Source organism: Theileria equi, assembly GCF_000342415.1.
Source record: "Theileria equi strain WA chromosome 4 map unlocalized gcontig_1105316255033, whole genome shotgun sequence".
Taxonomy (NCBI): domain Eukaryota; phylum Apicomplexa; class Aconoidasida; order Piroplasmida; family Theileriidae; genus Theileria; species Theileria equi.
The window spans coordinates 594,174-609,395 of record NW_004668228.1 but is presented as its reverse complement, the minus strand read 5'-3'; the positions used below and the strand labels follow the sequence as shown (position 1 = coordinate 609,395).

At 39.1% G+C, this 15,222-nt stretch overlaps 7 protein-coding genes across 7 annotated transcripts, besides 1 other annotated feature; 4 read left to right on the top strand and 3 right to left on the bottom strand.

The window, feature by feature from the left end:
* Positions 1-23: 23 nt before the first annotated feature.
* On the top strand, positions 24-5,504 carry BEWA_014440 (conserved hypothetical protein; the record flags this gene model as incomplete). The annotated part of the gene is made up of 1 exon (XM_004832280.1): positions 24-5,504. Exon 1 carries the CDS (start codon positions 291-293, stop codon positions 5,502-5,504), a length of 5,214 nt encoding a protein of 1,737 aa, XP_004832337.1. The 5' UTR covers positions 24-290.
* Positions 5,505-5,623: 119 nt separating this feature from the next.
* BEWA_014430 (conserved hypothetical protein) lies at positions 5,624-8,281 on the bottom strand (the record flags this gene model as incomplete). Its single annotated transcript, XM_004832279.1, has 2 exons — positions 5,624-5,654; positions 5,727-8,281. 2 exons carry the CDS (start codon positions 8,279-8,281, stop codon positions 5,624-5,626), a joined length of 2,586 nt encoding a protein of 861 aa, XP_004832336.1.
* Positions 8,282-9,161: 880 nt separating this feature from the next.
* Positions 9,162-9,481, top strand: BEWA_014420 (protein translocation complex gamma subunit, putative; the record flags this gene model as incomplete). Its single annotated transcript, XM_004832278.1, has 2 exons — positions 9,162-9,396; positions 9,459-9,481. The coding sequence occupies 2 exons, from the start codon at positions 9,162-9,164 to the stop codon at positions 9,479-9,481; spliced, it is 258 nt and encodes an 85-aa protein (XP_004832335.1).
* Positions 9,482-9,698: 217 nt separating this feature from the next.
* Positions 9,699-10,200, top strand: BEWA_014410 (60S ribosomal protein L37a, putative). Its single transcript, XM_004832277.1, has 3 exons — positions 9,699-9,803; positions 9,874-9,984; positions 10,035-10,200. Exons 1-3 carry the CDS (start codon positions 9,783-9,785, stop codon positions 10,185-10,187), a joined length of 285 nt encoding a protein of 94 aa, XP_004832334.1. The 5' UTR covers positions 9,699-9,782; the 3' UTR covers positions 10,188-10,200.
* Positions 9,704-9,726: a sequence feature (AT_rich).
* Positions 10,199-10,947, bottom strand: BEWA_014400 (conserved hypothetical protein). Its single transcript, XM_004832276.1, has 2 exons — positions 10,527-10,947; positions 10,199-10,492 (listed from the first exon to the last, which is right to left on the bottom strand). Exons 1-2 carry the CDS (start codon positions 10,863-10,865, stop codon positions 10,241-10,243), a joined length of 591 nt encoding a protein of 196 aa, XP_004832333.1. The 5' UTR covers positions 10,866-10,947; the 3' UTR covers positions 10,199-10,240.
* Positions 10,948-11,421: 474 nt separating this feature from the next.
* BEWA_014390 (DEAD box ATP-dependent RNA helicase family member protein) lies at positions 11,422-13,315 on the top strand (the record flags this gene model as incomplete). Its single annotated transcript, XM_004832275.1, has 4 exons — positions 11,422-11,525; positions 11,604-12,807; positions 12,841-13,152; positions 13,272-13,315. The coding sequence occupies exons 2-4, from the start codon at positions 11,748-11,750 to the stop codon at positions 13,313-13,315; spliced, it is 1,416 nt and encodes a 471-aa protein (XP_004832332.1). The 5' UTR covers positions 11,422-11,525; positions 11,604-11,747.
* A 118-nt stretch (positions 13,316-13,433) lies between these two features.
* Positions 13,434-14,926, bottom strand: BEWA_014380 (conserved hypothetical protein; the record flags this gene model as incomplete). Its single annotated transcript, XM_004832274.1, has 7 exons — positions 13,434-13,527; positions 13,564-13,906; positions 13,949-14,042; positions 14,078-14,160; positions 14,198-14,374; positions 14,437-14,730; positions 14,800-14,926. The coding sequence occupies 7 exons, from the start codon at positions 14,924-14,926 to the stop codon at positions 13,434-13,436; spliced, it is 1,212 nt and encodes a 403-aa protein (XP_004832331.1).
* Positions 14,927-15,222: the final 296 nt, after the last annotated feature.

The following is a 15,222-nucleotide window of genomic DNA, read 5'->3' as shown; positions in this document are numbered from 1 at the left end:
TAGAGATTCCAAACACATTTTCTCTATCGCAGCATCCGCTCACTATACACTCACATTTTGTAGGACATGAAAAAACTAATCATAGTAGAGTGATAGGATATAATATTGACCTTTTGGGGTCCTTCACTATGTATACACCCGTGGTTGATACGACATTGACGTTCAAATAACGCGAATTACAAAGTCAGATCAAAGAATCGCATAGTTTTACACATCGCTATATTATAAGACACTAATATTACCGCATATCTGCTGAAATATCGACAAACATTCCACACACTTGACATAAAATGTCAGACAATGAGCTATTCGGGGAGGCAGATGCACGTAGCGAGGATTCATTCATCGTAAACTCTGAGCCTTCCGTACACAGTGAAGATGACGACTATGAGTTTCTCTTTGGTACAAATGTGGAGGAAACTGTAGACAAAAAGGTAAAAACAAGAGGCAAACGAGTTAAAGACCTGGAAAACCTCCTCAGAGAAAGAAAAGCAGCCTATAATGATTTTGAAGGTACCGAAGATGAAATCAGATATACGGTAGATGAATTAGCAGATCACTGGGATAGGAGACAGGCCTTGGAATCTGAGATCCTTTCACTATTCTCTAGTTTACTTACAAAGGAACAGATTTCAGTTGATTCTGTACATACAGCTCACACACAATCCATGCATTCGGTTTATAATGAAAACCACATTGATGGAGAATCTAATGTTCATGAAGAGCTTGGCGGTTCCACCAGTTTTAATCCTCCAGAATCTTCAAGGTCAAACACACAGCAGACAACAGATGCTGATCCTGAAAGTAACCCAAAGGTTCCGACCGAATCCAATAGGATTGTAGGAAAATTGATGAAACGTCTTATTAAACAAACGTTTAGGGACAAGGCTCCAGAAGGCAGATTTGGGTCATATTCCAAGGCATCTGATGTGGGAAAAGAAAAGGCGAACCATGAGTTTAGGTTAAATACTGTAACTTCTATTGGAAAGGATGCTTTACCGGCATTGAGAGATATAAACACACTTTTGAATAGGGAGCGTGGCAACGATTATGAAGAGTTGGATGGAGTGCCATTATATAAGCATACAAGACCGGTTACCATTTATATTTTCATGAACAACTTTATTTTATCCCATATTTTGCCACTTTGCACACTACTTTCCAGAGGGGCGGTTTCAAATCCTGATATAGACACCGATGCTATCTCAAAGGAGATTATATACCTTTTATATCAATTATCACAACCACCTTCTGAGGCGTGGTATAAGTACTGGGTAGAAGCAGAACAAGTCTACACATCTTTGAATGCAGCAGGATCAAAAGATGACAGTATTTCATCTGAAATAAAGTGCAGGATGAGAGTAATTGAAGACTACATTTATGGATTGGGTGTTTTGCGTAGTTCCATAGTATCAAACGATATTTGGTTCCTTGTTGGTGAGTTTCGAGTAAAATTAGAGCACTTCAAAAGAGAAAAATTTAGAACGCCCGCACAAACTGCACACATGCATGAGCTTAGAGAGCTGCAGGACAAGCTCTCAAAAGAAAGAGATGAGTTGGTCCAAGAGATGAAAGGTGATGAAGATGAAGAAGAGAATGTAACACATGGGAGATTGCGTAAGGATAGGAATGTCAGAGACGCCAACAGAAAGAGACTGCATGAGTTGAGAAAACAGTTGGTTAGGATAAGTGGCGAAATAGCTGATGAGAATGAATCGGTAGCCATTGCAGAAAAACAAACTTTACTCCATATTGCAACTGTGAGAATACTTATCGTCCAAATATTGACAATCCCTGGTAATGATTTGCCAATCCTTGTCATTCTCAATGAATCTGGGCTTTTATCTACCATAAAAACGGAGATCATAGCAAGTTTTGAGTCATGTAAGAGTGGATTTATAGTATCGGAGGATGGGAACGTGGAATCCCATGCTGCATATCTATCCGAGACACAAAGGGCGACCCTCTGGGAGTATGTTAGGCTTGTACACGCTATAACATCTTGTGTGTCCATTTCCAGGATTTTTGCTACTCCATATATGCCAACAAAGCAGGGAAACAAATCGGTAGAATATCAAACTGGTCGCACATCTGGAACGCAATCTAAGATATCAAACGATGACCAAAAAATAATAGAACTTGCAAGATTGAATCCAAAATTAGCCAGAATGCGAATTAGAGGCTCTACATCCGATATTTCTACTTTCAAAATAGATGAGCATGCAGGAAGAACTCGCAAATTGTCAGACTATGATCGTCTCTTTAGGTTTCCTACTTCAGAACACACAAATCCATACTCCTCATTTTTGAGTGACTCAAATAGTACATTTGGAAAATATGCACCTATATTTGCGGAAGGTGTGACTCCTGAAAACCTTAAAAATTTGCAGTTGGAACTGCAGTCATTAGTTGGCATTGATATTGATTTTGAGCACATACATTACAACCAGGATGGTGTACATGTATACTATGAACTAGGTCTTTTGTTATCACTACTTTTCAGTGATATTTCAAGGGAAGCAGAGGACAGATATTCCTTACCATGTGATGTGGAAGTCTTGCTTGATTTAAAATCATGGGTTATTTCTTACTATACTACACTATATTTGAATGAAAACAAGAGAAGGGATTCAAAGGGTTTAGAAAAACTTCCAGAGGCGTTTGTACTTTTGGCCTTGAGAAGATATGTTGGAAACGAAAATTTGATGCCAAAAGTAACGTGTATGTATATTTGGCGTTTGATTCGCAAGTCTGGAATGAGAAAATCTAGCAGCTTGGGGGCTGCCAGTGCACTCCGAAGTTTTTATGCTGATTTAATGCTTGTCTTTTCATTTTCAAATTGTATCAATGAGCACGTCTTGGATATTCTTAAACAGCTAATATCTTCATATCTAACAAATAATATAAAATCTGCACTCTTTTGGATTCTTAGATTTTTCAAACCTCTTTCCCATACAACACAAATTTTCGTTTATTCTCTCTCAAGCCTACACCTTCTTAGCAAGATTGTGACTGTAATGGGAAATATTTCTTATACCGTGGAAAAAAGCCAAAATCGGGCGATATCTTTAGACTATGACGATGACAGTGATGATTCCATGGATGGAGGGCTAACCAAACGAGTTGTTTTGAGTAAAAATTCAATATTTTCTTCCAAACATATTTCCCAAGACGTAGATTCTACACCAAAAGATGTGATACCTGATATCATGTACAATGGAAGAGTAATTTATAACTGTGTTTTTCTTCTTTCAAACTTTAGGAATAATGATCCATATTTGAATGATTTACTCATTACCCATCTTGAAATGCTTCCTCCAGGATTACTCTATGATTTGAAGTATTTTTACACATTTAGAAATATTATAAAGGACAGAAGGGTATGGCAAAATGCTCATTGGAGATGGATTGGGGAATTTTGTATATATACATTGGAGCGCTTTTTTGATTCCTGGCTAATGGAAGAAAATTTCAAGGCACTTCCAATTGAATTGTTTTATAACAAAGCATCAACAGCTACAGTTGGTCCATTTAGACCATGTTCAAGAGATCATATTTTACCTCTTTCAAACGGTTACAAATCCTGTCAAATACTTGGATCACTTTTGAAAAATCCAGACCTATCAATATATGAAGTTGCACGAGAAGTTAAAGGAATGCCAATGTCATTATGGACAAGAGAAGATGACGCTACACTGTTAAAGTATGCTTCACAATTTTCCTTTTTGGATGATCCACATACTTATATCGCAGAATTGCTCGGTAGGCCAGTTAAAGAGGTAACAAGGAGATTATCTGAATTGAATGAACAAATGAACAAGGAGGATAATAATGATGTATTCGTTGATGCAAGCACTCAAACATTCAAGCTAAAGGAAGCGTGCAACATATTTTATGTTCGGTATCCGGATATTGCCTCTACAACCCTCTCTGAACTTCATGAAAATATTTCTGAATCTATAGAAATGAAGCGACTAGGTGGCTTGGACGCCATTTGCGAAGTAATGGAGCCAATTTCAGCTTCTCAGGATATTCTAGATTCCCCTGAATTCCTATCTATACTTGCATGCCTAAAGATAGAAAACTGGATTCTACCATCTGATTTGGATCTCTTTGAACAATTTTTAAAGGTTATAAAGGATCCAGATTCATATAATTCTGCAGAGATACCACTGGATATGTCTGGAATTATGCATGGACCTGCGGATACTACTGTCTATGATATTTATAAGCCAAGCAAGTTCGAGGCTCTAAAGATGAATTTCACTAGTAGAGATATAGCTAGACTTATTCTTGATATAAAAGATGTTGCAACTAGCGCAAAGGATGTACCAGATCCTATGACCTCTGTGGTAGATCAAGATTCTATAGATATTTTGGAAAAATCAATGGATACTTTAGATATATTTGGTAATGATGCAGAAAAGGTAGACAATCTATCAAAGTTGTCTGATGACTACATTGAAATTCTGCAAGAAAGTTTACGCCTGATAGATTCTGCTGTAATCCTCGGAAGATCAGAAAGCATGTGTAAAAACCTTCCTCAGGATATTTTGTCGCTACAAAAACTTTCAGATCTGCTAAACATTGCAAATGTGCGTATTAATCCACCGCTGCTCATTTGTGAGTCTGTAGGAGATGGAACAATCGCAAAAGATCGTCTTCAAATGGCGGTAAACCTCTTTAAATTACCTGAGCAAAGGTTGAGAGATATTTCCTCATACGTTCCACAAGGTTTTGTTGTAGATACACACCAAGCTCAGTCTACAGTTGATACAGATTTCCCAATGGATGATGAGGCAACACTCGATTTTTCAAAGGATCCATTTGAGAGTAATATAATGGTTAACAGAACAAAGAAGAAGAGACTCAAAAAATCAAGAACAGTTGAAAATGATGAAGCTGTAAATATGAATGAACCAGAAAACAACACATTGGAAAAGATGCTACAAACTTACAGGAAAGGTCTAAAGTTTGGAAGGCTCAAGAAGCACAACAAGATAGATTTGGTACTTGGAAATGTTCTAGAAAGATTATCATCTGGGCTCTATGAAATGAATGCAGCAGAATTAATGTCTCTAGGTATGGACACTAGTCTCTTCAAGGACTTTGATAAATCCTTGACCAATCTAAGCAACCTTGTCAAATCTTCTGGTGCAACTGTAGAATATGTTGGCGATAGACTTATGTTTTCATTCACACATGAATCATCACAGGTACTCAAGGATTATTTGGGAGCTACATTTAAGGAAACAGATGTATCAGTATCAGTGCCCAAAAGAACACGAGTTAAAAAGAGAAGGAACATTCCAACAAGGCTTGACATTGGTGTTGGTGTACTTGATGGTTTAGACCCAGTGGAAACATTCAACTTTGACCCATTCAAGAATTTGGAATCATCCGTAGACCTAGTATCGCAGCTGCATAAGCAATCATTGGAACTTGCAGCACAGAAGCGACTCTATAATGGTATTACCAGAGAAGCTCTACAAACAATTTTATAACATTTTATGGCGCGGAGCCAAAAACTCCTTGAAAATATTCTTGGGATGTAACTGAGATAAAACATGCGTCTTTGGAGGACACGCTGGTAGATCCTTCAAATCTACCATAAAACGTCCCTTTAGTACATATCCATATTTAGCGAGGTATTTCTACAAAATACATTTATATAAAAATATAAACTCACCTTTATAAACGGAAACGAAATTATAATGAATACAAACATCCCCCAAATGCCCAAGGTGGGCCATTTACTTGTTTTGGAGACCTCATTTATTGTCATTGCGATATCATCGGAAATTACTTCTTCAAGCACATCCGCCAGCGTATTGGAAAGAAGACATGAAGCGACCCACTTTATGGAGATTGACCATAAAATCGTCATGGAAACCCCTCCTACTCTATTCATAGGCGTGATTCTACACACCTGGCTTCTAAAATGCTCAATGTTTCCAAAATAAAGATAGTACAAGATTGTTTTAATTGGCAAATCTCCACTTTGTTGGATAGATTCTAAAGGGGAGTCCCTAGCTATGGATTCTCCTTCATTAATTGCTGTAACATTCTTTTCTCCAACTTCATTTAATGATCCACCAATCTTGTACTTATAGGAGAGAACCGCTATTATAGTTGCAAAAATTATCGATATAAACCTAACCAGCCACCAAATTGGCATTTTTACTGTTTCATCAAATGTTTCACAGAGCGCAACTATAATATTGGCAACCCAGAAAGTCCCATTAAAAATATACAATGGAACTTTTCCCACGTGCTGAATCTGTATTTGTGTTCCATAAAGCCATCCAATTACAATGCAAGACATTAAAACCATAAAAACCCTTCCCAAATCACCGACTGCAATTTCTAAAAACCAAATCACTCTCTTACCACTACGAGAGCAAAGTGGAATACTTAAAATTAGCAAAAGAATGCAAACAATTGTAGAAATATATCTTCTGTGTATTTTAACAACCGATAAACGAACTATAGACACAACCAGAACCTCAATCTGAATTGCAAGGGTTGCGCAAATTAGGATGGAACCACATCCAAAAAGTAAAACCAAAAGAGTCCTTTCCATGTTTCTAGAATTAGGAAACCCCAAAGGTAACAAAATAAAGCTGCAATTCTGTTTAAGCAGCCACAAAATATCAGAAGGTTGAGTCTTTAAAATCTTACTGTAATAGCCTACTATGGCAGAAGCAGTAATAAAAACCAAACTTGTAACGTAACCTGAGCAGAGACCCACACCTACTGCTTCATTAGATAAATCATAGCCTATTCTAGATTTAGAGGCAAGTGTACTGTAAATTCCATTTCCCACTATATATTCGTAAATGCAGCAACGTATTGAATGAGACCATATTCTGCTATTTTGAAATATCAGTGAAAACTTTATATTCGAAAAAGAATCCCACAAATAGTCCGTTGCACCATCCAAGACCAACGTACTATATAACTGCATGTGCACCAAAAAAAACAAAAGAATAAGTATAATAAATGCTGAAAATGTAAAATTTGTTAATCCGAACATCTGAAGAATCCAAACAAGGGAGTATGTACCAATCATTCCATAGACAAGGTCTACATTAATGCTGTTTATTGAAGCATTGTCATTGTCAAATGCATCTTGATACGCTAAATAAGCCTTTCCTATTGCGTTAAAACTACATTTTCCATCAACAAATGCACATAATGGACCAAATTGTTTACACTTTGTCAAGGAAGCTCCAGCCGTTGCACATTTTTCCATATCCTCACCCGTAATTTTCCAGGGCATTCTCTTCTTGAACACATTTATAAAATAAATCATGTACTCTGCTGACGTTCTTCCACATGCTATGCATCCGGAAATAATACACAGTAACACCATTGTGGTTCCAATACCTCCGCAGCCACTAACAAGCTTATCAAAAATGGCAGACGGGCCCGCTCTGTACAATTGTCCTGTAGTTAACTCAAAACAAATCATGGGTTGTACAACAAGAATATATGATAGTAAATATGTGAGTAAAAAGACCATACCCCAAGTATCATTAAGCTTGAAAATTGTTTCCACACTTCCTACACTTATTGCAATCGTCAGACAAAGGATAAATAAAGAAACATTGTTGTTCCAATAGCCCATTATTGTTTGTTCCTTTAGCCATGGTATGATGGATTGTGATACCTTGCGAAATACCAAGGGATGCTGGAACACGTCAGAAAGCCTAGCTACCTCCATGGGTGACATACCATTCTTCACCAGTTCTTCCACTACGGAAGGCTCTCTATAAGATTCCAAGTTTTGGTTTACTATTGAACTATATCTAGAGTCTGTGTTGCATATTGAATCCAAATTTATCTCCTTTACCGTAATTCTAGCAACCTGTGATGTGTCTGTATTCCATTTCCCATCTTGAGTTTCAATAATATCAGGATTTATACCTGCACCAGTATACCTAAAGTCCGTTGCTTCTGCATGTGTTGATCGCCCCTGGATCCTCCTGTAATGTGCATAGTCCAGGTCATCATATGATGACGGTATGTACTCTGCAAAGTTAGCTTCTCGGCAGTCCTTTCTCAAGAGAGCCATATTCGCATCTCTTTGAATGGATTCCCGTTCAAAATTTCTGTATAGTCCCCTGTTAAGGTCATTTTGCAGAGCGACTAGCCTCTTGTAGCTGGAGCCTTTGGAGTAACCAACTGCCTGCTCAATTAGGTGAGTACGAAGGACATACTTTTCATAGAGGTATCTGGTTCGCAAATCATCATTTCCCACAGAGTTTACGCTTTCCATGTCGATACTCCTGGAAGTTACGTACACATTTCCATATTAAAGAGTTATTCCAGAGATGTGTAGGTATTTTTGCAATAATGTACATACATTATAAAGGTATCTTCAGCATAGACATGCTATCAAAGGGTAAAGGCATCATATAAACCCAAATATCTATAACGACAGTCTGTGAGAGGAAAGTGACCAGCTAGGCATTCAACCTCCCTATAAAACACAGGTAAAATATAAAAGGAAGTATTGTTATAAATAAAAGTATACAAAACACAAATATTAAAGATATTGAATGAGCATGGACGTCACCCTGGACTAGCAAAGGGGCAGCATATTTGCTCACACTACGTAAAGCTAGGTTAGTACTAATATGGTAATTGATATACAAGCAAACGCTAGACTTGGTAGGTATGAAGCCATCTCTAGCGATTATGGCCAGCCATGGCCAACTACTCGACCGTACTCTTTTTAAACATATTCTGACCGATCAGTTGTAGTCTTTACAAATAACAAAAGTAACTGTGCTACTACTACAAAGACCAGGTGACGTTCAAGGGCCACTCATGAAGATCGTGAATCTCTGAACCAAATTACGGTAACAGTCGGAAGTTTTAGAGGGAAACGGGTAGATCGATGATATGCCATTGCGATTGGCAGAAGCGCTACTCACTTTACAATGTGTAACATCCCAGTGTGTTGAACGTTGACCCCATGGGAGATTAATTGTCATGTAAATGAAGAGTATGCCACTCTAAACCTCAATTTTGTATAGAATACATGTATTTTGTAAAAATTGTGATTATGTTGGTATAACTACATTTGTTCCAGGGCCACATATTGTACACAAACTATACAATCAGCATATATTTAAAGTAACGCCTCAGAAAAGATGAAGCTTCAGCTACCAAAATTCTTGCTAGATACCTCAAATCCAGCCGGGTATTCTGTACGTGTCGTTATTGACTTTGTCAATGGAAGCACACGTCTAGTTCGTAAATGTACGAAGCCAGATCGTAAGGAATACATGAGAATTCTCAACGCTTGCGGTGTCGGATTTTTAATTATGGGATTTATTGGCTATTTCGTGAAGCTACTCTTCATTCCCGTTAACAACATACTCGTCGGTATGCCCTCTTAAGTCGCCTAGGGGTCAACTTAATCTCGTAAGGCTACACTTTCTTGTTAGATATGCTTGTTCTTAGAAGTTGAAGGCAACAGTTTCTCTGTGTGTCTGCTTCTCGGCTTGTCGCCAAAATTCGGTGTTAGTTGGCAGCACCTGTATATGTTAGATACATTCTCAATAATGGTGATAAATGTGTAAAAACAGCATACCCCTGGCCATTATGACCTTTCGGGGCCCCGGAGGCCACCAACAAAGCGCCCCCATGAGAATCATGTTCTCATGTCGAGATACGGTCAAGGGACCATTTCTTATTAATTTAAATAATTTTAATCGTAAATTTCCTAATTTAAAATAAGTATTCGTCGTTTGTAACCACAAAGATTTAAAATGGCCAAGCGTACAAAAAAGGTTTGTTGTCTAGAGCATATGCCCCGTTAATCTGCTTTTTTATGGGCCACGCTTCATTAAACCATTATAGGTCGGTTTGGCCGGTAAATACGGAACACGTTACGGTGCTTCTCTCAGGAAGCAAGCTAAAAAGATCGAGCTTTTGCAGCATGCCTCCTACAACTGCCCATTTTGTGGTAAAGTAAGTTTTTATTATCCGTTGCCTCTGAGACATGAATACAAATCATACAGGACGCCACAAGACGCAAGGCTGTTGGTATCTGGCAATGCAAGGGATGCAAGAAGAAGATCGCCGGTGGTGCCTGGTCATTGGCCACCTCAGCTGCCAGCTCAATCAAGGCTACAATTGAACGTCTCAATAAGCAGAAACTTGAGTCTCTTTAAGTAATGCGTTTGTATAGTACAAAATTATGACAGGTGCCGTGTTGCTACCCTAGCTAGTACAAGTGATCCGACCTATAGTTTGGATGGACGTTTCCCCAAATTCCAATCTCATTGATAAACGTTTGCAGACTGTCATCCATGTTCTCCACGACAAACACCTGCATACTCTTCACGTGCGCAAACTTTGTCCCCCTTAGGTTGACCTTGTCAACGGAGGCCTCTTCTTGTGGCTTTAACTCAATGACTTGGTCAGGCTCTACACTGTCAGCTTCAGAAAAATCGAATTCTGGGCGATTGGCATACATCTGCAAAGCCATGATACAACATGTGTAAACTCACCTTAATGATCCTTGGAGCGCTAACGTCGGATATGGACGGCTTATTATCGGCTCTAAAGGTTATATGTTTGATAGAAACTGGTTCTTTGAAAAAGAATTTGAGGATGAGCTGTTGGTCCACGTCAGAAACTAGAGCATCATCTCCTTTGCGGGAAATGATCACATTCTGTAGATTCCCAAACTCGGTTGTAGCGTTCAAAACGCATGAAGTGGTTAAATCTATGCAACGCTCTTCTAGTGCCAAGTTCTTGATGTCATTCGAGTCACCAAATGGTCTCATCATAGACTTCATGAGCTGATACTGCAAAGCATAGTCTATACTCTCCAAATCTCCGCTCATTCTCTGAAAGCTATTGACTACATTAATAAAATCGGTCTAAAATAAAGGAATCTATGGATTTGCCTAATTGACTTATTGTGTCGTGTGTACAACGCCGTTGTCGGAGCACCAATTGTGCATGTGTAGTCAAAGGGCAATAAGCTAAATTTTACAAAGCCTTGTTGGATAATTTATGGAACTGAAACATGATAAACACCAAGGTGTGAAAATTTGCACCGGGAATAGGTGGAAAAGATCTAGATGTGCACTGTGAGTAGAAGGTGTGGACCAGTAGCCAAAGTTTCACCTAGACAAACGTTCCAAAGACTCAAGATCTATGGAGGATCGTGTAGATATGGAGAAAATGGACAGTTGGGGACATGGTGTGGAATAGCCACGAGAGAGCTGACCCTGCAGCAAAGTGTGATCCAAATCCAAAAGTCCGATAACATACATTCAACATCAAGGACTCGAGGTGTAGGAAATCCAGGAGATACCAAAATCGACCTACAAATTGGTGTTAGAGTGCTTACTGATGGGGCTGTGTAGACTTGGAAGAGGTACGCTCATAATTTATAAGCAATAGTCCGATAGAATCCATTAATCGGCTATTATCACAGTCTTATAATACATGTTCAAAGAGTTCTGGTCATAGTCCGAATTCCCAATCGTTCTCCCAAGGTAACAAACATGATTTTAAAGATTCCATAATTACCCCGTGGATCGAGGCTATCATACACTCACGTATCGCTCATATAGGTATTTAAAGTTTGCTCTAGTAAACATAAGCTCTCTTGGAAGCTCCATACGTCGAACACTACACGACAGTTGCAAAGGTATACATTCACTGCAAACTTTTGGACCCAAATTGCCAGGTTAACATTTTAAATCACAATAACTAAGATGGCGAAGGCTAAGGCTGCACCAACGGAAGATTTGGTAGATTATGAAGAGGAGGAAAGTGAAAAGATTATTTCAACCAAGGATGTGATTAAATCAGCAGCCGGAAAAAAAGGCGGCCGCTCTGACGGTGTTATGGGCCGCGGTAGTTATGTGGCAATCCATGCAAGCGGCTTTAGAGACTTTTTTCTAAAACCAGAAATTTTGAGAGCAATCAGCGATGCCGGTTTTGAGCATCCCTCTGAAGTTCAGCATGAAACAATTCCACACGCTATCACCGGTGTTGACATTCTATGCCAAGCTAAATCTGGTATGGGAAAAACTGCTGTTTTCGTCCTATCCATCTTGCAACAAATCGAAGTTGAGGAAGGTGATGTTGTCACCGGAGGAGTAAAGAGGGAAGCTGATGGTGAAGCAAAGGCTACTAGCGAGCCAAAGATTGCTTGTATCGGAATATCACATACTCGTGAGCTTGCTTTCCAGATTAAAAATGAATTCGATCGTTTCAGCAAATACTTGTCTGGCGTTCGTTGTGAAGTTGTATACGGTGGTATCCCCATCCAAAAGGATATCGCAATGTTAAGCGATCCAACAAAGTGCCCACATATTTTGGTGGGTACTCCAGGTCGTCTCCTGGCCCTTATCAAGGGAAAACATTTGAACGTGGAGGGTGTTCGCCACTTTGTCCTTGACGAATGTGACAAGTGTCTGGAAAAGTTGGACATGAGACAAGATGTGCAATCGATCTTCATGAGCACTCCAAAGAAGAAGCAAGTTATGTTCTTCTCCGCTACAATGAACAGTAGCATTAGAGATTTGTGCAAGAGGTTCATGCAATCCCCTGTAGAAGTATTTGTGGACGATGAATCCAAATTGACACTGCACGGTCTTTTGCAATACTACATCAAGCTGGAGGAAAGTGATAAGAACAGAAAACTGAATGATTTGCTGGATAGTCTGGAGTTTAACCAGGTTATCATCTTTGTAAAGAGTGTCTCAAGAGCAATCACCCTCGATAATTTGCTCTCCGAGTGCAATTTCCCCTCAATCGCTATTCATGCAGGTTTGTTGTTCTACTTGTGAACAATTCCATCAGGTCTCGAGCAATCTGAAAGGATTTCTCGTTACACGCAATTCAAAAATTTTGACAAACGTATCATGGTTGCTACTGACTTATTTGGACGTGGAATCGATGTCGAACGTGTCAACATTGTTATCAACTATGATATGCCAGATTCAACAGACTCTTACCTACACAGAGTTGGCAGGGCAGGTCGTTTCGGTACCAAGGGACTCGCTATCACCTTTGTGGCATCACCCGAAGACTCAAGCGCACTGGCAGATGTACAAAAGAGATTTGAAGTTGATGTGCCAGAGATGCCTCAGACAATTGATACATCCCTCTATTGTAAGTTTACTACATGCAATGTCACATTTATCCTCAGTGAACCAATAAATTGTTACTTGCAAATATATACTAGCTATTATGTCCATGGGCTAACTGGTCAGCCAAAAACTTTACTACAGATAAGCCAGCGAAACATAACCCAGAAATCGCAATTGGCAAATAAGTGTCAGACTTTTTTAGTCCATAAAAAGCATAGCCCGTAAATAGAATACCCGCGGCGCCCCTCGATGTATTCAAAAATCCAATGGCACTTACGAACTTCTGTAGAGGATTTGCATTCATTAAAATAAACAAACCGATGGGCCAAAAAGTCTGTGTGCAGTCATGGGAGAAATTGTCAATACTCCAGAATGAATAAAGTAGACAAGTGTTACCCTAAAGCATTTGCGTTAAATACATTGGTGCACTTACCACATTGTATAAAATCTAACGTTTGGCTCAAACAAAAATTGCGTGCCTGCTGTAGCTGCAGAGGAACCTATGAGCAAAAAGGTCCAGCACAACTTCCATCCAAAGCTGTCAAATATAAAACCCCAAATACATCTTCCAAATAAATTTGCAAACCCTGCTATTGTTCCGATAATCGATATTGTCAAATCTGGAATATCCAGCTTTTTCAAAGCTGCAACCTTCCAGTACGTATGAATGTATATTGAGGATAACCAGCACAAGAGTAGGAAAAGCCACAATGTATAGCATAATGCGCTACCAAACACAGTATCTGCATCGCTTGACTCCTTTGGATCCACCAATCCTACAGTTTTTATATATAAGGTCAACAGCTATATAAACAAACTTTTTGTAATAAAGGTCTCATATTCGAGATCAGAGTTGGTACCCTCCATCGGCTGAGTAGCCTCTCGAATACCCAGAAATTTCAATGCTAATAGCTGCGAATTTATGAATTACTTCTGCACTAACACACCATTGATAACAAGTATATTATTCCTTGGCAAATAAAGAGTCTGGGTATCCTATCAACTACTCCCATTGGTTTATGAAATGTCTCTGTTTTCAAATGAATAATTTCCACGCAAAAACAAACCTAAAGCACTGAGAGAATCCCCAAACTTTTCATCTGATATATTGACAAAGTAAGTCTGCACTGGAATTAAGCAGATTGAGATTATTCCACCGACAAAGTATATAAATCCACAAACGAAACCCCTGTGTTTCGAGTGTCTCTTGAGCATTATATCCAGCGGTAACGGCAAAAGAAGACCTAAATATTCCATATTTACAGTTTTTATACATTCCACAGGCATGAAAATAACCTAGACATACCAGAGGCGATAGAAGGTATCACTCCGTAGAAGGTCACAAAGGCACTGTAACTGTATAGTCCAAAGGCGCAAAGGACAAATGAGAGTGCAATGACACTGCTACTCAGTATTATAGCCAACTTTGTTCCAAAATATCGCTGAAAGTCCGCGGCAAAGAGTCCACTCAGGCTCTGGAACAAGACGATGATACCGAAAACGGCAGAGATATTGCGATATCTCAGCCACTCATTTTTGCCAACTGTATACATATACGATCCGACATACATTGACAAGTTGCCAAATGTATTCATATAATCTGCAAAATTTGTGTTGGCGAAAAACGCAGGATTTTGGAATCCAGTGTGTAGGTTTCCAACGGACTTACTTGCAATCATGTAGAGAAGTGAGGCTCCAAGTAGTGGTAATTTGGGTATAGCTGCACTTTTTACTTGGTCTTCCTCGATCTTTGGGCTACTATGAGCCATTTCTGGGCTGCTTTCCAGGTCTGCCATTGGTACTGTATTTAAATGCCACTTTCCATTATTGTACGCCTTTATGCCACCTAAGCCAAGCTCTATGGAGTCACAGGCCACGGAATTAGACTCTTGTGTGAAAAATTAAACTCCAAAGCGAATGTTTGGGAAGATATGGAATCACCACCCCATCAGTAACGAAAATCAGCGGTGAGAATACACTCTAAATGGTTCCTCCATTGTGTGTTTTAAGTCTGGTGTTAGGGATTTAATGGAAGGTGTTCGGAAAGTCTACGTTAATCAACGAGAAATCTTGAATTATCGCTATAACTGTG